Source organism: Hemitrygon akajei, chromosome 14 (assembly GCF_048418815.1).
Source record: "Hemitrygon akajei chromosome 14, sHemAka1.3, whole genome shotgun sequence".
NCBI classification, from domain to species: domain Eukaryota; kingdom Metazoa; phylum Chordata; class Chondrichthyes; order Myliobatiformes; family Dasyatidae; genus Hemitrygon; species Hemitrygon akajei.
This window is the reverse complement of record NC_133137.1, coordinates 45,967,099-45,987,967: the sequence shown is the minus strand read 5'-3', so window position 1 is coordinate 45,987,967 and position 20,869 is coordinate 45,967,099. Positions and strand designations below refer to the sequence as shown.

Genomic DNA, 20,869 nt, shown 5'->3' with positions numbered 1-20,869 from the left:
CCTTTTGTCCTCACGGTTCCGTACCTCTGCCTGGACCATGTCACGTCTATCCGTTGCAGTTGCTCTCCCCCATCATTGGAAGTTTGCAGAGCCAAGGCCTTGCCATCCCAGGCATGAGTTGCCGGTTGGAAAAATAGGCTGAAAATGGCAGATAGAATTTACTGCAGACAAGTGAAGGACCAACCAGGTAGGTCTTACACAGTGAACAGTCGGGCACAAAGGAGTGTGGTGAAACAAAGGGATCTGGGAATACATATCCATAATTCATTGAAAGTGGTAGATAGGGTTGTAAAGAAAGCTTTTGGCATATTGGCCTTCATAAATAAATGCATTAAGTATAGGGATGGGATGTTATGCTGAAGTTGTATAAGACATTGGCGAGACCTAAAAGAGAACTGTGCGCAGCTTTGGTCACCTACCTACAGGAAAGATGTACTGTAAATAAGGTTGAAAGAGTACAGAGAAAATTTACAGGGATGCTGTCAGGAGGACTTGAGTTATAAGGAAAGATTGAATAGGTTAGGACTATATTCTTTAGAATGTAGAAGATTGAGAGGAGATTTGATAGAGAAATGCAAAATTATGAGGGGTATAGATAGGATAAATGCAAGCAGGCTTTTTCCATGGAGGTTGGGTAGGACTACAACCAGAATGTCATGGGTTAAGAGTGAAAGGTAAGAAGCTTAAGGGGAACATGAGAGGGAACTTCTTCACTCAGAGGATCGTGAGAGTGTGGAATGAGCTACCTGCGTAAGTGCAGCATGTGAGCTCAATTTCAATGTTTAAGAGAAGTTTGGATAGATACATGGATGGTAGGGCTATGGTCCCATTGCAAGTTAATGGGAGTGGCAGTTTAAAGGGTGTTGGGATGGACTAAATGGGCTGAAAAGCCAGTTTCTATGTTGTACTTTTCTATGACTCTGTGACTAATTCCTCGAGTAGTGTGAGAGCATGCTGTTGGATGGCAATCGGGCAATCTTCACTATGAACATCTTATTGTATGCAGACTGGGTGTTGTTTGTGAAGAGAGCCATGGGCAGTCATGACAAGGCCAGTCTTGTTCATGTCATCTCTAGAGGGGACTTTAAAATGGACGTCCATGCTCATAGATAAAGGGGACTGAATACAATGGTAGCAGCTCATCCTTGTAAATTCTGCATCTGTAATTAAAGTCTGAAATAAGAGAGGCTACAGATGCTGGAGTCTGGAGCGGCAAACAACCTGCTGGAGGAGTTCAGCAGGTCAGGCAGCATCTATGGAGAAAAGTAAAAAGTCAACATTTTGAGCTAAGACCCTTCATCAGGACCGGAAAGAAGGGGGCAGAAGCCAGAATAAAATGGAGGGGGGGGGTGAGAAAGAGAAAGAGTACAAGATAGCAGATGACAAGTTGAGACTATTGAGGGGGAATGTGGGTGGATGGGTAGGGGAGAAGGATGAACTGGGAAACTGCGAACTGATAGGTAGAAGAGATAAACGGTTGAAGAAGAAAGAATCTGATAGGAGGGAACAGTGGACTATAGAAGGAAGTGGTTGTAGTTACAGGACCCACCAGTTAGTCAGTCACTGATTGCCTGCATTTCCTTAGCAAGTCAGAGTAAGGCTTTTCTGTCTTTCTCCATGCTAGTTGTGTTTTTGTCTCCTGGCTCCAGTGATCATGGAGGCTGTTTGGGTTTAATGAGAGACACTGTTTTAGTGAGCTGCAAGCTTTGAAATGGAATTGTTCCAGTTCATGCTTCACTCTGCTCCAAACCCCTCCATCCTGTCTGCCCAGAGTCCCAGATGAAACTAGAGACTCTCACCCTACCTGGGCTCTCCCACATCTCTGTGGTCCAGCTCTTCCCACTGGAGCTGGAAGTTTCAGCTGCTAGTCTTCTGTAACAACAAGGGGGCCTGAAACTACAAGCAAACTTACACCCAATTGCCTAGAGTATAGACCCTTAGATCCACATCAAACTGTTGTTAATTAAAGTAATCCCTATACCTACAAAATGTCCACATTCCTCTATTCTCTGCACATTCACATGCCTAAGGGTCTCTTAAACACTCTTAAGAGTCTCTTGCATTTGCCCTCACTACACTAGCAGCACGTTTCAGACATCAACCACTCTGTAAAAAAAACTTGACCCACACTTCTCTTGAGCTTTCCTTCTCACCTTAAATGCATGTTCTTTGGTATTAGACATTTCAACCCTGAGAAAGGATACTTACTGGATGTCTAATTTAACTCTGCCTTCCATAAGTTTATAAACTCTCAGTGAGAGTAAGCGTTCGGCATGAGAATAAGCGTTTGGCACAGACTAAAAGGGCCGAGATGGCCTGTTTCTGTGCTGTAATTGTTATATGGTTATAGATTTCCCCTCAGCCTCTACCACTCCTGAGAAAACAACCCTTGTGCAACTTCTCCCAGAACACATGCCCTCTTATCAGTCCTGCTGAAGGGTCTGGACCCGAAAAGTCAACAGTACTTTTTTCCATAGACGCTGCCTGGCCTGCTGAGTTCCTCCAGCATTTTGTGTGTGTTGTTCGGATTTCCAGAATCTGCAAATTTTCTTTGTTTGTCCTCTAATCCAGGCAGCATCCTGGTAAACCTCTACTGCACCCTCTCTAAAGCCTCCAAGTCCTTCCTATACAGGGGAGGCAAGAGATGAATGCAGATACAGCTGAACCAGAGTTTTATAAAACTGCAACATTACTTCTTGACTTGAGAATTCAGTGCTTCAGTTAATAAAAGGAAGCATGCTGTACACTTTCTTTACCATGGAAATGGTGATAGAATCATACAGCAGAATTTCATCTGCACTGAATAGCGGCTACCAATGAACATTAATCCTATTACCCAGCCCTTGGTCCAAGGCCTGGGAAATTCACAAGGATTATCCAGCTCAGTAGACAAAAGTCAGTGTTTTTGTCTGCTTCTGTTCTTGAGGAACACCTTGTGAATATTTTAATTAAAGAGTGGCACAGCAAAGTAACAGTTACCGTAATGATGTTAGAGACCCGGGTTCAATTCCGCTGCTATCTGAAAGGAGTTTGTATGTTCTGTCCTTGACCATGTGGCTTTCCTCTGGGTGCTCTGGTTTCCTCCCACGTTCCAAAGACGTACAAGTTGAAGGTTAATTACATGATGTAATTGGATAGCGTGGGCTCATTGGGCCAAAAGGGACTGTAAAACATAGGAGCAGAATTAGGCCATTCAGCCATGATCTTATTGAATGGCGGAGCAGGTTTAATGGGCCAGATGGCCTACTCCTGTTCTTATTTCTTATGTTAAGTCTGCCCCGCCTTTCTATTATGGCTGCTCCCGGATCCTGCTCAACCCCACACACCTGCCTTCTCGCCATATCCTTTGATGCCGTGACTGATTAGGAAACCATCAACTTTCACCTTAAATATACCCACAGACTTGGCTCCCACTACAGTCTGTGGCAGAGCATTCCACAGATTTACTACTCTCTGGCTAAAAAAATTCCTCCTTACCTCTGTTCTAAAGGTTCACCCCTCAATTTTGAGGCTGTGCCCTCTAGTTCTGGATACCTCCACCATAGGAAACATCCTCTCCACATCCACCCTATCTAGTCCTTTCAACGTTCGGTAGGTTTCAATAAGAGCCCTCCACATTCTTCTAAATTCTGGTGAGTACAGGCCCAAAGCTACCAAATGCTTGTTAATCTCTTCATTCCTGGAATCATTCTCGTGAACCTCCCCAGATTTTCTCCAATGTCAACACGTCCTTTCTGAGGGCCCAAAACTCCAAATGCGGCCTGACTAGTGTCTTATAAAGGCTCAATATTAGCTCCTTGCTTTTATATTCTATTACCCTTGAAATAAATGCCAACATTGCATTTGCCTTCTTTACCACAAATTAACCTCCTGGGAGTCTTGCACTAGGTCCAATGGGCTAATCATACCAATGACAAGCGGGCAGTGCCACTGGGTAATCATACCATTGGGCTAATCAAACCAATGAGAAGCTGATGGTTCTACTACTGGGCAATGAGGCTATATATGGTATTTGTAACAGCAGGCCTCCTTGACACAGAACCGTCCACTGCCTTGTTCTGACAGCAGCAATGGTGCCAGATTCTGATCAACTTTCAGAAAGGACTTCATATCTGGCCTCTCAACTGCACAACTAGCATGAAAACAAGCTCTTTGGCCCTTCAAAACCATCAGTCAACCACTTGCATTATTCCGACATTATTCCAATTTATCCTACATTATTCCAGTGTTTTATTCTCAATTCATTCTCACACTCTCTCCACAGATTTTATCATTCATCTATATTTACACATAATTTACAGCAGCCAATTAGTCTATCACTCCACGTCTTTGGGAGGTTGGAGATCAGAGCACTAAGAGGAAACACACACAGTCACGGGAGGGATACTGCAAACTCCACACAGACAGCAGCCGAGGTCAGGATTGAACCCAGGTTTCTGGTGTCATGCTACTCTGCTGCCCTGGTTTTCACTGATGTTTTTAATGTTTTTCAATTTGATCACATTTTTAAACACAGTACTTATTTGATAATTATAAACAACTTAAAAAATTACACGTATTGTAACTCATCCAGAGGTGGGAAAAATCTTTTGATAACATGAGCTGTCAGAAGGCCATCAGGAATAAGCTTTGGTTTGCGCACTCCAGTTATATCCAGGTGAGCTAAGTGAATACCATAGTTAATGTTCAACATGATCTGACTCATCTTTATTTTATTCATTTAGAGATACAGCATGATAACAGATTCTTCTGGCCCAACAAACCCATGCTGGCCAATTACACCCGTGTGACCCATTAACCTACTAACCTGTACATCTTTGTTATGTGGAAGGAAACCCACACGATCGTGGGGAGAACATAGAAATTCCTTCAAGACAGCGGTGGAATTGAACCGAGATTGCTGGTGTTACACTAACTGCCATGCTACTGTGCCATCTGATACCTTGCGCCCCACAGAGATGGTGTTTTTCTTTGTTTATCACTTGAATGTCATTAATCTCTTTTCTCTTCTCCCTCTTCTCAAGCAATGAACACAGTTCTCCTCAGCAACCTCTTTTCCCTCCCCCGGATTGCCTACGCCATGTCTGAGGATGGACTACTCTTCAAGGTATTTTCACAGGTGAATCCGATCACCAAGGTCCCTGTGATTGGCATCGTGGTCTTTGGAATCCTGATGGCCATCATGGCACTAGTGTTTGACCTGGAATCTCTGGTGCAGTTCCTATCCATCGGAACACTGCTGGCCTACACCTTTGTCGCTGCCAGCATCATCGTGTTGCGATACCGGGTGGAAAAAGTTGAGTCTGCTCAGTTGCCAGCACCGAGTCAAAATCCTGAACCCCAGGACAGTGAGGGACTGAAAGAATACGAGTCTTTTTCGGATAAACTCCAGCTGGTAGAGAGGCAAAAGTCAACCAAAGTGAAAAGGCAGCCAGGTCAACTGAAGTCCTCCTTTGAGCCTTATTTACGCTTCCTGGATGACTTTGCTCCAGGAGAAATTGTGACGGTGGCAGTAGTCACTCTGGTGGGCTGTTCAGCTTGCTTGGGTTGCATAGTGATCTTTGGTAGCAGCTACCTCCATCTGCCACAGTGGGCTTTCATTTTATTCACCATCCTCTTTACAACTGGCTTTCTCCTCAGCTTGTTCCTCATATGGATTCACGAGCAGCAGCAAAAACTGAGTACTTTTCAGGTAAGTCCTTGCAAACTTCTCTGTAATCTCAGGCAGAGTTTGGCATGACACGGATGGATAACTTTCCTCACCTCAACTTTGAATTCTGGAGGCAGAGGGAAAGGAACTGTTCTTCAATGTTTCAGAAACAGCTTCTTCCCCTCCACCATCAGATTTTTAAACGGACAATGAACCCGTTGTCACTATACCTCACTATTTAATTTTTTAATATACAGTATTTCTTATTGTAATTTGTAGCTTTTTAATGTATTATGTTGTATTGCTGCCACAAATCAACAAATTTCACAACACGTCAGTGATGTTAAACCTGATTCTAACTCTGACTCCATAACCTACAGACTCACTTTCAAGGACTCTACAACTCATGTTCTCAGTATTACTATTATTTTATAATTTGCACGATTTGTCTTCTTTTGCACATTGGTTGTTTGGTAGTCTTTGTCTATGTACAACATTTTCTTAAATTCTACTGTATTTCTTTATTTTCCTGTAAATTCTTCACAAAGAAGAATGTTGTGACAAATGTGTACTTAATTTTACTTTGAAGTTTGACTTTGGGCGGTATTGAGTTATCACTGGCAGGAACTATGTGAGGGTGTCTGATGTTGAAAGACCAGAAATACCCAATGCCTCCAGGTTACATTGGTGACAATGTGCATCCTAGAATGTCTCTCAGCATCATGCAAGCTGAATTAGATCTTGAACTGAAATGGTGCTCTAGGTCATAAACCTATCAGGAAATAAAATCTATCTATTATTTCCTCATTTAAGACTTAGCCTGCCATTTCAGCTCACACTCTGTGGCAACACGCACAACATGCTGGAGGAACTCAGCAGGTCAGGCAGCATCTATGGAAAAGAATAAACAATGGGCATTTTGGGCCGAGACCCTTCATCAGGACTGTAGATCGGAAATATCAACTATTTTAATTCCCCTCCATAGATGCTGTCTTACCCACTGAGTTCATCCAGCACTTTGTGTTTGTTGCTCAGGATTTATGGCATCTGTAGAATCTTTTGTGTCCCATAAAGTGATGTTTTCTGGTATAAATATGCAAGCACACTCATTAACAGAAATAATTGGAAAGATAAATTGTTGCACAAAGTGCTATGAATAGTGGGTTCCACTGAACTGCTGCTCACTGGATGCTTTTTTGTTTTTCCACTCCATTCTCTATAAACACTAGCGACTGTTGTGCGTGAAAATCCCAGGAGATTAGCTGTTTCTGAGATATTCAAACCACCCCATCTGGCACCAAAATCATTGGGGTTAGATCACTTAGATCACATTTCTTACCCATTCTGCAGTTTGGTCTGAACAACAACTAAACCTCTTAACCATGTCTGCCTGCTTTTATGCATTGAGTCACTGCCACATGATACCTGCATTAATGAGCAGGTGTACAGATGTACCTAATAAATTAACCACTCAGTGTATTCCTGAGTCATTAAGAATTAACCAGTTATTCAGCATGAATTCCAAGTCAAATTCCACCCTTAACATTTTGGATCCACCCATACAGAATATTCAAACTATCTAGTGTCTCTAAACACATCTCTAAACACATGCTAAGATCCTCGCCCATACATGCCTTCTGCAACAGCACTGACTCTCTGTCTCAGGGCTACCCTGGATAGAGTGAGCATGTGGAGAATGTGTCTATAGTAGGAGGTCTAAGATCCCAAGGCACAGGTTCAGAATAAAGGGACATTCCTTTAGAACAGTACTGCAGTGGTTAGAGGAAAATTGGATCAGCCATGATGATGATGGGTCAAATGGCCTAATTCTGCTCCTCTATCTTATGGCCTAAAGGTTAGTCTAATGCTTTACAGCAGCTAGCTGTAAAATGGGGGCTTGATTCTCTCCGCTGTCTGTGAGGAGTTTGCACGTTATAAGACAATTAGATGTTCCGCCATTCCATTGTGGCTGATTTTTTTCTCCCTCAACACCATTCTCCTGCCTTCTCCCTGTAAACTTTGATGTCCTAACTAACCAAGAACCTATCAACCACTGCTTTAAATATACCCGATGACTTGGCCTCCACACCCACCTGTAGAGATGAATTCCACAGATTCACCTCCCTCTGGCTAAAGAAATTCCATCTCATAGAAACATAGAAAACCTACAGCACAATACAAGCCCTTCGGCCCACAAAGTTGTGCCAAACATGTCCCTACCTTAGAAATTACTAGGCTTACTTATAGCCCTCTATTTTACTAAGCTCCATGTACCTATCCAAAAGTCTCTTAAAAGACCCTATTGTATCTGCCTCCACCACTGTTGCCAGCAGCCCATTCTACACGCTCACCACACTGAGTAAAAAACTTACCCCTGACGTTTCCTCTCTACCTACTCCCCAGAACCTTAAACCTGTGTCCTCTTGTGGCAACCATTTCAGCCATGGGAAAAAGCCTCTGACAATTCACTTAATCAATGCCTTTCATCATCTTATACACCTCTATCAGGTCACCTCTCATCCTCCGTCGCTCCAAGGAGAAAAGGCCAAGTTCACTCAACCTATTCTCATAAGGCATGCTCCCCAATCGCACCATCCTTGTAAATCTCCTCTGCACCCTTTCTATGGCTTCCACATCTTTCTTGTAGTGAGGTGACCACAACTGAGCACAGTATTCCAAGTGGGGTCTGACCAGGGTCCTATATAGCTGCAACATTACCTCTTAGCTCTTAAATTCAATTCCACGATTGATGAAAGCCAATACACTGTACCACAGAGAACCACAGAGTCAATCTATGGAGCTGCTTTGAGCGTCCTATGAACTCGGACCCCAAGATCCCTCTGAACCTCCACACTGCCAAGAGTCTTACCATTAATACTATATTCTGGCATCATATTTGACCTACCAAAATGAACCACTTCACACTTATCTGGGTTGAACTCCATCTACCACTTCTCAGCCCAGTTTTGCATCCTATCAATGTCCCGCTGTAACCTCTGACAGCCCTCCACACTATCCACAACACCTCCAACATTGGTGTCATCAGCAAACTAACTAACCCATCCCTCTACTTGCTCATCCAGGTCATTTATAAAAATCATGAAGAGAAGGGGTCCCAGAACAGATCCCTGAGGCACCCCACTGGTGACCGACCTCCATGCAGAATATGACCCGTCTACAACCACACTTCGCCTTCTGTGGGCAAGCCAGTTCTGGATCCACAAAGCAATGTCCCCTTGGATCCCATGCCTCTCTTCTTTCTCAATAAGCCTTGCATGGGGTACCTTATCAAATGCCTTGCTGAAATCCATATACACTACATCTACTACTCTTCCGTCATCTTCCTCATTCTAAATGGACCACCCTCTATTCTGAGGCTATAACATCTAGTATTGAAAGGAGTAGAAAAGGTGGATGTGGAGAGGACGTTTCCTAATGGTGGGGGTATCCAGAACTAGAGGGCAGAGCCTCAAAATTGAGGGGTTACCTTTTAGAATGGAGGAAAGGAGGATTTTTTTTTAGCCAGAGAGTGGCAAATCTGTAGAATGCTCTGCCTCAGACTGCAGTGGAGGCCAATTTCGTGGGTATATTTAAGGCGTAAGTTGATATTTTCCTGATCAGTCAGGGCATCAAAGGGATTATGGTGAGAAGGCAGGTACATGGGATTGAGTGGGATCAGCCATGATGGATAGCGGAGCGGATTTGATGGGCAAAATGGCCTAATTCTGCTCCTATGTCTTAAAGGCTTAAGGACCTCTGGTCCTTGAATCACCCTCTACAGGGAACATCCTCTCCATATCCATTCTGTCTAGGTCTTTCAATATTTGATAGGCTTCAATGAGATCCCCCTCATTCTTCTAAACTCCACCAAGTACAGGCACAGAGCCATTTGTTACCCTTTCATTCATGGGATCATTCTCGTGAACCTCCACTGGACTCTCTTCAATGCCAGCACATCCTTTTCTTAAATAATGGGCCCAAAACTGCTCACAGTACAAGTGCAGTCTGACAAGTGCATCCTTGCCCTTAAATTCTAGTCCTTTTAAAATGAATGCTAACATTGCAGTTGCATTCCTTACTAACTCAACCTGCAAGTTAACCTTTAGAAAATCATGTATGAGGACTCCCAAATGCCTTTGCACTTCTGGTTTTTGAATTTTCACCCCATTTAGAAAATAGTCTACGCCTTTATTCCTTCCACCAAAGTGCATGACCATACACTTCCCTACACTATATTCCAGTTCTTTGCCCATTTTCCCAATCTGTCCAAGTCCTTTTGCAGACTTCCTGCTTTCTCAACACTACCTGCTCCTCTACCTGTCTTTATATTGTCTGCAAACTTGGCCATAAAACTATCAATTACATCATTTAAATTGTTGACGTATAATGTGAAAAGAAGCAGTCCCTTTTACCATCCCCTGTGAAACACCACTTGTCACCAGCAGCCAACCAGAAGTTTTTTCCAACTCTGCCTCCTGTCAGTCAGCCAATCTTATATTCAAGCTAGGATCTTTCCTGTAATACCACAGGCTCTTATCCTGTTAAGTAGCCTCATGTGCAGCAACTTGTCAAAGGCCTTCTGAAAATCCAAGTAAATAACACCCACTCATACAAACAAGCTAGATGAGCTCAGCAGGTCAAGCAGCATCCATTGAAACGAGCAGTCAACGTTTCAGGCCGAGACCCTTCGTCATTCAGCTTGTTTTACGTGTTGATTTGACCACAGCATCTGCAGTGTACTTTGTGCTTAATAACATCCACTGTCTGTTATCCTGTCTGTTATTTCTTCAAAGAATTCCAACAGATTTGTCAGGCAAGATTTCCCCTTAAGGAAACCATGCTGAAATTGGCCTACTTTATCATGTGACTCCAATTACCCCAAAACCTCATCCTTAATAGTGGACTCCAACATCTTCCCAACCACTGAAGTCAGGTTAACTGGCCTATACTTTTCTTTCTTCTGCCTCCATCCCTTCTTAAAGAGTGGAGTGACATTTGCAATTTTTCAATCGTCCAGAAACATTCCAGAATCTAGTGATTCTTAAAAGAATCCTCCACAATCTCTGAAGCCACCTCTTTCAGAATCCTGAGGTGTACACCATCTGGTCCAGGTGACTTATATACTTTCAGACCTTTTATCTTCCCAAGCACCTTCTCATTACTATTAGCTCATTACTGTAGCTCTTCTCATTAGCTACACTCACTTCTGCTCCATGGCATCTTCCATAGTGAAAACTGACACAAAATACTTATTCAGTCTGTCCACCATATCCTTGTCCTCCATTACTATATCTCCAGCTTCAGCATCTTCATTTTCTAGCAGTCCAACATCCATTCTCGCCTCTTTTACACACTTCATGTATCTTACAAAATGTTTGGTGTCTCTTCACTAGCTTACTTTTGTATCCCATCTTTTCCTTCTTTATGACTTTTTAGTTGCCTTCTGTTGGTTTTTAAAAGCTTCCCAATCCTATAACTTTACACTAATTTTTCTCTATTATATGCCCTCTATTATGTTGGCTTTGACTTCCCTCGTCAGCCATGGTTGTGTCATCCAGATTACTTCTTCTTTAGGATGTGTCTGTCCTGCACCTTTCAAATTGTCCCAGAATCTACAGCCACTGCTGTTTTACTGACTTCCCTGCTAGTGTCCCTTTCCAATCAACTTTGGCCAGCTCCTCTTTCATGCCTCTGTAATTCACTTTACTTTACTCTACTGTAAGACTGATACATTTGACTTTAGCTTCTCTCTCTCAAATTGCACGGTGAATTCCATCATAATATGATCACTGTCTCCCAAGGATTCCTTTTCTTAAGCTCCCTAATCAAATGTAGTTAATTACTCAACTCTTAATTCAGAATTACCTTTCCCCATCTAGGCTCAACCACAAGGTGCTCTAAAAAGCCACCTCATAGGTATTCTACAAATTCCTCTCTTTGGATCCAATACCAACCTGATTTTCCCAATATTGAAATCTATATAAAAACATATTGAAATCTCCCACGACTATCATAACATTGCTCTTATTACATTCCCATGACCATGTGGCTTTCTTCCATGTGCTCTGGTTTCCTCCCACATGCCAACTGGGATTAGTGAATTGTTGGCACCAGAAGCGTGGTGACACTGGAGACCTGCCCAGCACAATCCCCACTGGTTTGATTGGACACCAGTGTCCAGATGAGGAAGAATTTCTTTAGCCAGAGGGTGGTGAATCTGCGGAATTCATTGCCATAAACGGCTGTGGAGTTCCGGTCATTGGATGTAAGGCAGAGTTTGTTAAGTGAAGAAAGTGGATGGGCTACAGCAAAAGAAGACTACAAACATATACTCAGTGGCTGCTTTATTAAGTACAAGAGGTACCAAATAAAGTGGCTCTTAGTTTAAAACAGTACAGCACAGGAACAGGCCCTTCAGTCCACAATGTTGTGCCAAACTAATTAAACTAGTACTTAAAAGCCTATTCAATTCATCTGGTGAAGATACTTCAATGTAAGTTACAATGAGTTGTATTACTGATAAATTATACCTCCACAGGTTCCACTGGTGCCCTTGATTCCAGCTGTGAGTATTTTGCTGAACGTGTTCCTGATGTTAAAGCTCAGTTTGATGACCTGGGTGAGATTTACCATTTGGTTAGCTATAGGTATGGAAACTTCATTCTATCACCTGTTTCCTTATTTACTGAGGTCATGTTGACCTGCTTGGAGATTTGTGAATCTGGGCTATTGTTAACATAGCACACAAAATGCTGGGGGAACTCAGCAAGTTAGGCAGTGTCTATACAGCTGGAAATCTAGAGTAACACATGCAAAATGCCTGAGGAGCTCAGCAGGTCAGGCAGCATCAAACCTCTAGCTCCTAAACAGCTCCCCAGTCTCGCAAGGTATAAAGCACTTACAGGCTGCCCCAGCACATCATTTGGTGCATTGGTTGGTAACATAAACGCCACAGTTCACTGTATTTTTGATTAATGAGGTGTCACCTATTGTCATCCAAAACTGCCTAAGGGTTGCACGGTAGCATAATGGTTAGCGTAATCACTTCACAGTGCCAGCTAACAGATTGGGGTTCAATTCCAACCACGCCTGTAAGGAGTTTGTATGTAATCCCCATGACCCCATGGGTTTCTTTCAGGTGCTCCAGTTTTCTCCACATTCCAAAGATATGCGGTGAGGTTTGTGTGTTGTGGCCACATTAAGTTGGCAATGGAAGCTGGTGACACTTGTGGACTACCCAGCACAATCCTCACTGATTTAATTTGATGCAAACACTGCATTTCACTGTGCAAATCTTTAAGATCTTTATATTTACTTAACAAGTTGTATCTTTGATTCATTCAGCAGGGTCAAGGCCCTTTTACCCTCCAATTCTGTCCAAACTATCAAAAACCCATTATTCTAACCCTACATAAACCCCATCTTTTATTCTCTCCTCTTTCCCATCAGCTCCCCCTACACTCTACCACTTAACTCGTGGCCAATTAATCTACCAACCAACATGCTTTTAGGATATGAGAAGACAAAGCTCCCAGAGGAAACTTGGGCTGCCAAAAGGTGAATGTGATGTGATTTAATGTTATGTCACCAATCTATCATTCCGAACTTTGGGATGTTTTAGAGCTTCAAAGGCAATAAACAGTCAACATTTCGGGCAGAGTGCTGACGAAAGATCTCGGCCCGAAAGGTCAACTGTTTATTCCTTTCCTTACTTGGGTGCTACCTGACTTGCTGAGCTCCTCCAGCATTTGTGTGTGTTAGATTGGTAATGAAATTGGTTTATTATTATCACATTTATCAAGATACTGTGAAACCCTTGTCTTGCATACTGTTTATACAGATCAAATTATTGTTGATGACTTTGGAGCTTCTAATGACATCTTCTTTGTTGAAAGGTTTTCTTGTCTATTTTGGTTACGGGATATGGAACAGCAAGGAGAACCTGAAGGAGTCCAGAGCTCAGAACGTCAGTGCCCGCTACATCGTACTCCCCAGTGGCAGCTTGGTGGAGACTGTCCAGACTGTGCAACCAGAATCACAGGGTGCCACAGGTTTGGGGGTAATGACTGAAGAAGAGGAGGGGAGATAGTAGCGAGCATGGGCCAGTCAACCTTGAGGGGGAAATTCCCTTCAATGCTTGCCCCTCTATAGCTGCCACCACCACCACCCTATGCCTCACTGTCCCAGAAGCAGATGGGTAGAGTCCCCATACTCGTCACTGGGATTGTGGGGTTCTGGATCTCACCACTCTCTGCATTGACGTTCATTTCTATCCATGGCTGCTGGAACTTAGTTCCAGATTGAAGCAAAAGATGCAACATGCACGAAATGCTGGAGGAACTCAGCAAGTCAGGCAGCATCTATGGAGAGGAATAAACAGTCAATGGATTGGACCAAGACCCTTCATCAGGACTGGAAAGGAAGGGGGCAAAAGTCAGAATAAGAAGGTGGGGGAGGGGAAAACATACAAACTGGCAGGTGATAGAGGAGAAGAGGTGGATGGATGGGGGAGTGGGAGGGGAAAGAGGTAAAGGGTTGAAGAAGTAGCAATCTGATAGGAGAGTGGACCATGGGAAAAAGGAAAGGAGGAGGGGCACCAAAAGGAGGAGGTGGGCAGATGAGAGGGGAACCGGAATGAGGAATGGAAAAAGACAAACTGGGAGGGGGGAGAAATTGCTAGAAGTTAGAGAAAATCGATGTTAGTGTCATGAGGTTGGGAGCTACTCAGATGGAATATAAAGCGTGGCTGCTCTGACCTGATTGTGGTCTCATTGTGGCAGTAGAAGAGGCATGTTGAGTGGCAATGGGAAGTCAAATTGAAACAGGTAACTTCGGGGAGATCCTGCCTTTTGTGGTAGACAAACCAAAACCTCACAGTTGATCATTTCTAATTCAGTAGAGGGGGCTCACCACTAGAGGAGCATTTCAGGCAAATCCTTGATGTGGTGGTTTGGGCATCACATCTGCCTCTGATCAGATGGTTCAGGGTTCACATCCCACTCCTGACACTTCAGTGCATAAAATGAAGGCAGGTACTCCAGAATTGTCTACTACTGGGATATTAGACACAGGGTCCATCTGTTCTCTTCACTGGTTTTAATGTTTTTGTGGTACTGTTTAACATTCAGGGGAGCTTATACTTAATCCTGACTCTACATTCCTATGGTTATTATTACTGACGTTTGAGGGAATGTGAACAGACTGGTTACCACATTTTTCATATAATAACAGAGAACTCCCCGCTGCTGTAATTCGATGGCTGGGATGTCACACAACTGAAGATAAAGGTGCTGTGGAATTACAAGACTTACAGTCATAGAGTACTACAGCGTGGAAGCAGGCCCTTCAGTCCATCTTATCCATGCTGACCACCATGCTTAACTCCCATTTACCCAAGTTTGGCCTGTATCCCTCTAAATCTTTCCTGTTCGTGTACCTGTCCAGGTGCCCACTAAATGTCATTTATTGTACCTGCTTCAAGGACTTATGGCTTTTGTTCATTTTGTCACCACCCCTCCCCCCCGAAAGTCTGAATCTTGATAGAAACTAAACCCAACTTTTCCCTCTCCCCCAACAGCAGAGGAGGAAAATTATGTAAAAGGGGGGGGAAAGAAAACAACCTGGGAACATCCCTATCCACACTAAATGGATATTAGGAATCAACACACTGGTCTGGGCCACTGCAAAAACTTTTTAATAATGCACCAAATCAGTGGGTTCATGTATACTTTATTGAACCCTTGACTATCTGTCATATGATCCAGCTGTTCCCTTTGACTGCTTTTGTTACTCACCAAGCCCCAGTCAATTTAACTTGTCATTAAAAGGGAATGTAGCACATGGAGCATTCCATATAGAACACCTTCCCTTCTCGTTATCATCCCTGTTTTCTGCTTCATCTCCAAACAACACTGTGTTGGTTCCACAAGACATAGGAACAGACTTAGGCCATGTGGCTACTGTGTCGGCTCCTCCACTCAATCATGGCTGGTTTATTTTCCCTCTCAACCCCATTTTCCTGCCTTCTCCCTTACTAATCAAGAACCTATCAACCTCTGTTTTAAATATACCTAGTGACAGCCATCTGTGACAATGAATTCCACAGATTCACTACAATCTGACTAAAGAAATTCCTCCTCATCTGTGCTGTAAAGGGACATCTTCCTATTCTGAGGCTGTGCCATCTGGTCATAGACTCCCCCACTATAGGAAACACCCTCTCCATGTTCACTCTATCTAGGCCGTTCGACATTCGATAAGTCTCAACGAGATCCTCTCTCATTCTTCTAAACTCCAGCGAGTACAGGCTCACAGCCATCAAACACTCCTCATACATTAACCCTTTCATTCTGAGAACATTCTCATGAACCTCCTCTGGACCTTCCCCAATACCAGCACATCCTTTCTTAGACAAGGAGCCCAAAACTGCTCACGGTACTCCAAGTGTGGTCTGATCAATGCCTTATAAACCGTCAGGATTACATCCTTGCTCTTATATTCTACTCCTCTCGGATGAATGCTAATGTGTAATGTCACATGAGATTTGAACAACAGCAATGTTCGCTGTATACAAATACCCTGGAGTGAATCTTTCTCCTTTTGCATCAGTTCTGCACTTATTCACCTTCCTGCAGACAAGAACAAGAATGGATTTATCCAGCACCCATATATTTACCATAACCGATATATTTTCCTCTGTGTGAACTTTTTAAAGTTGTTCAAGTTATTATGAGCAGATTATAACAATGATCAGCATCTGTGCTTCCTTAAATTGTTATTCACATCCAGGAATGAACAAGTTCCCCATTCAAAGGTTCCACATTACCTTAACCCCTTGAGTGCATGTAACAGTTGGCAATGGAATGTTCACCATCACTTTGCACTCTCAATTAGTGCCGAAGGCAAGGAGTCTGAATAGATCTGGTGAAAGAGATGGTCGCCTCCACTGCCATATTGTTTGTGGTTCTTTCAGGTAACATGCTCCTTCCTCTCCAATGAGTTTCTCATCTTCAGCCTCTTCATTGTGGAGTGGTTTTCATTTCTAGATTTTCATGCCATTGATTTTATGATCTGGCTGTCCAAATCCAGAAATTCATCTGAAGTTCAGCCAAGTCTTCACTGTATAGAGTAATTCTGGCATCTCTATCAGTTTGTTCTCATATCAACAAATTGTCCATCAATGATAGTTTGGAGTTAATCAAACTCATGTGGATTGATGGCCTTCATCATGGTTTCACCTTATTAACTTGGATGCATTTTGTTTATTTGTAAAGTGCTTGTTCAAGTCACCTGATGGTGAGCAATTAAAGAACTGTAGAGTGTAAAGGGAGCCTCATCTGACCATATAATGGGTCTGGATGCCTGAGATTTAGAAATTACTCTCACACCCAAATGCAGTATTTGTTGTTTGTCACTATGCAGCTTGGTTTTATTAAAATCAATTCATCTGCACCCCAAATTTATTTTATTTGGAGTACAGTACAAAACGTACTTCCTGCGCAAAGAGTCACTCACCCGGCAATCTAGCTTTTTAATCCTAGCCTTAATCACAGGGCATTTTACAATGGCCAATTAACCTACCAATCAGTACTTCTTCGGACTGTGGGAGAAAACCTGAGCCCCAAGAGGAAACCCACACAGTCACATGGAGAACATACAAACTCCTTACAGACAGTGGCAGAACTGAACTCAAACACTGCAAGCTATAATAGTGTCTTGATAACCACTACGCTACCATTAGTAAACCATAGATTCCTGAAGCAGTCCGGTTTCAGGCTTCTGACCCACCTGGGCCTGAAGTTCCATTTACTTGGCCTGGGTGTGTCAAATATTTGAATCAGTGTGTGTAGGAAAATTAAAAGTTATAGAGGAGAGTGTAGGGTCAGGAATCCAGGATGGACAGAGAAATGGTGAGGAGTGGTGTCAGGAATTAGGATGGGGAGAGAAAAAGTGAGGAGTGGTGTCAGGAATCCAGAATGGAGAGAGACAAGGTGAGGAGTGGTGTGGATAATAGATGGGTAAAACACACATTCAGAAGAAAGCTGCTGTATAAATAATCAAATGGGAGGTAAAATTACATGGATAAAGATTCAGGTTCATGTTTATTTACCACATGTACATCAAACCCTATGGTGCAATTTGTCGTTTGTGTTAACGACCAACACATCCAAAGATATAAGAGATTAGAAAGTTTTAAAAAATGCATGGTAAAATGAGACATGAGATATAAGGAACTACCATGGATTTGAGGCTGGGAAGAGGGTAATGGGTTTGTAATAGGGAAGATAATGTAATGAGATAATCTATGTCATGGCTATATAATTCTCAAAACAAATCCTCTGACTCCCCCTTAAATTCCCCTTAAAGCATTTCATTCCTCCATTCTATTTGGATAGAATTCTAGTAATTCCCAAATTTTCCCTCCCCATACAAAGTGGCGAGACTTTCCTGATCTTCTTAAATGATAAGTGGTGGCAAACGTATTTATATTTTTGTAGCACGGGATTTTTTTTAAGAAGTGCTTTGCATCGCACTCTTGTATAAATGTCACTCTTTGTAATATTGAACCAGCTATTCAGTCGCAATTCTTGTCAATGTTGTATTTATTTTGGGGACAAATTTCTAATTTAATGAATAAATGTTATGAAGCAGCAGGTTTTATTGACTATTTGGTTTCATTGCTTGTTAATGCTTCTTAATTTTAGAATATAGAACTTAGAAGGCACAGAGTCGACTGTACTTCCTCAGAAGGTTGGCGTCATTCAATGTCTGTAGTGAGATGCTGAAGATGTTCTATAGGTCAGTTGTGGAGAGCGCCCTCTTCTTTGTGGTGGCGTGTTGGGGAGGAAGCATTAAGAAGAGGGACGCCTCACGTCTTAATAAGCTGGTAAGGAAGGCGGGCTCTGTCGTGGGCAAAGTACTGGAGAGTTTAACATCGGTAGCTGAGCGAAGGGCGCTGAGTAGGCTACGGTCAATTATGGAAAACTCTGAACATCCTCTACACAGCACCATCCAGAGACAGAGAAGCAGTTTCAGCGACAGGTTACTATCGATGCAATGCTCCTCAGACAGGATGAAGAGGTCAATACTCCCCAATGCCATTAGGCTTTACAATTCAACCGCCAGGACTTAAGAACTTTTTAAAAGCTATTATTAATGCTTTTTGAGATAGTGATTTAGATGCATATCATATTTTTTACTGAGTTAAGTATTGTATGTAATTAGTTTTGATACAACAAGTGTATGGGACATTGGAAAAAAAAGTTGAATTTCCCCATGGGGATGAATAAAGTATCTATCTATCTATCTATCTAGAACACAACAGCATAGTATAGGGACTTCGGCCCATGATATGCCAACATCTTAACCTACGCCAAGATCAATTGAACTTTTCTCTCCAACACAGCCCTCCATTTATCTTTCATCCATGAGCCTGTCTAAGAGTTTCTAAAATGTCCCTAATGTATCTGCATCCCTGGCAGGACATTGCACGTACCCACCACTCTCTGTGTAAAAGACGTACCTCTGACACCACCCCAATACTTGCTTCCAATCACCTTAAAATTATGCCTCCTGGTATTAGCCATTTCCATTCTGGGAAAAAGTCTCTGGCTGTTTACTCAATTTATGTCTGTCATCATCTTCCCCGCCCTATCAAGATTCCTCTCATCTTCCTTTGCCCAAGAGAAAAAACCCCAGCTCACTCAACCTATCCTCATCAGATGTGCTTTTCTTTGCAAACTTCCCACCAGGATATTGGTCCCCCTGGGATTCAAGTGCAACCCGTCTGTTTTCTACAGGTCACTCCTGCCCAAAAGAAGTCCCAATGATCCAGAAATCTGAATAACTGCCCCCTGCTCCAATCCCTCAGCCTCACATTTAACCTCCACCTCATTCTATTCCCATACTCACTGTCACGTGGCACAGGCAGTAATCCCAAGATTACTACTTTTGTGGTCCTGCTTCTCAACCTCCTTCTTAACTCCCTGCAGGTTGCTTTTAGGACCTCCTCTCTTTTCCTGCCTATGTCATTGGTACCAATATGTACCGCGACCTCTGGCTGTTCTCCTTCCCACTTCAGGACGTGATCAGAAACATCCCGGACTCTGGCACCTGGGAGGCAAACTACCATCTGTGCTGCTTTCCTGTGTCCACAGAATCATCTGTCTGATCCCCTATTTATAGAGTCCCCTATCACTGCTGCCATCCTCTTCCTTTCCCTATTCTTCTGAGCTACAGGGCCAGACTCTGTGCCAGAGGCACTGTTGCTTCCCCCAGGTAGGCCACCCTCCACAACAGTACTCAAGCAGGAGTACTTATTGTCAAGGGGTACAGCCACAGGGGTGCTCTCTAGCCTCTGACTCCTGCTGTTCCCTCTCCTGACTGTTACCCACTTATCTGTCTCCTGAGGCCCCTGACCAGACAAAGTTTATCTGGCTGCAACTCCAGTTCCCTAACCCAGTCCCTAAGGAGCTGCAGCTTGACGCACCTGGCACAGATGTGGCTGTCTGGGAGGCTGAGAGTCTTCCGGACATCCCACATCTGACACTGAGCACGGAACACCGGCCTCACACACATACTTCCTGTTTGTATTCTGCACAGACAATCTACCTCGCCGAAGCCCTGTTGAACCAAAGCCTTCCTACTCTGTCACCCACTCTCTAAAGCTGTCTCCTTTTAAACTCTTCCTGCTGTTCTCACTGGCTGACGTCCACAAGCATGCACAATTGTGCCCCGATGAAACTGCTGAAGAAATAACTTCTGACAGCAATTCCTCATTACTGTTCATTGGAAAGGAACTTGAACTTAACATCACCCCAAGAGGCTATTTAATTTACAATGGTGTGCTGACTGATTTGAGTTTGCTGAGCACAAGTTTGATGTATAATTAGCATTAGTAACCTTTGGGCTCAGAATAATCATATGAAAAGTATTTATTCCAGCTTTCAATAAATTTAATTAAATTCACTCTCCTACATTTTTCATTAGCAGAATGAATGTGTCATTGCATTGTAAAATACTTCTTTCAAAGAGGTTTGTGGAGTAACTCAACTCCTAATCGAAGAGCAGCATTATTGCTCCTGAAATATTGATGATAGTGGGACAGGTGCGGAACATAGCCTGAGGTGAAATTATGAGAGCTGTTTTGTGAGGTCTGGATGTCGGAGGCCAGATGTCAGAATCTGAATCAGGTTTATTATCACTGACACAAGTCATGAA

The 20,869-nt window shown here is 43.0% G+C and overlaps 1 protein-coding gene across 1 annotated transcript in view; it reads left to right on the top strand.

Moving 5' to 3' along the window:
• slc7a4 (solute carrier family 7 member 4) overlaps positions 1–20,584 on the top strand; it is a 30,136-nt gene extending 9,552 nt beyond the window's left edge. The window contains exons 2-4 of the mRNA XM_073065958.1: positions 5,025–5,692; positions 12,189–12,297; positions 13,546–20,584. Coding sequence (XP_072922059.1) covers positions 5,025–5,692; positions 12,189–12,297; positions 13,546–13,739 — 971 coding nt within the window. The 3' untranslated portion in view covers positions 13,740–20,584. The remainder of the gene's footprint in view (positions 1–5,024; positions 5,693–12,188; positions 12,298–13,545) is intronic.
• The last annotated feature ends 285 nt before the right edge of the window (positions 20,585–20,869 follow it).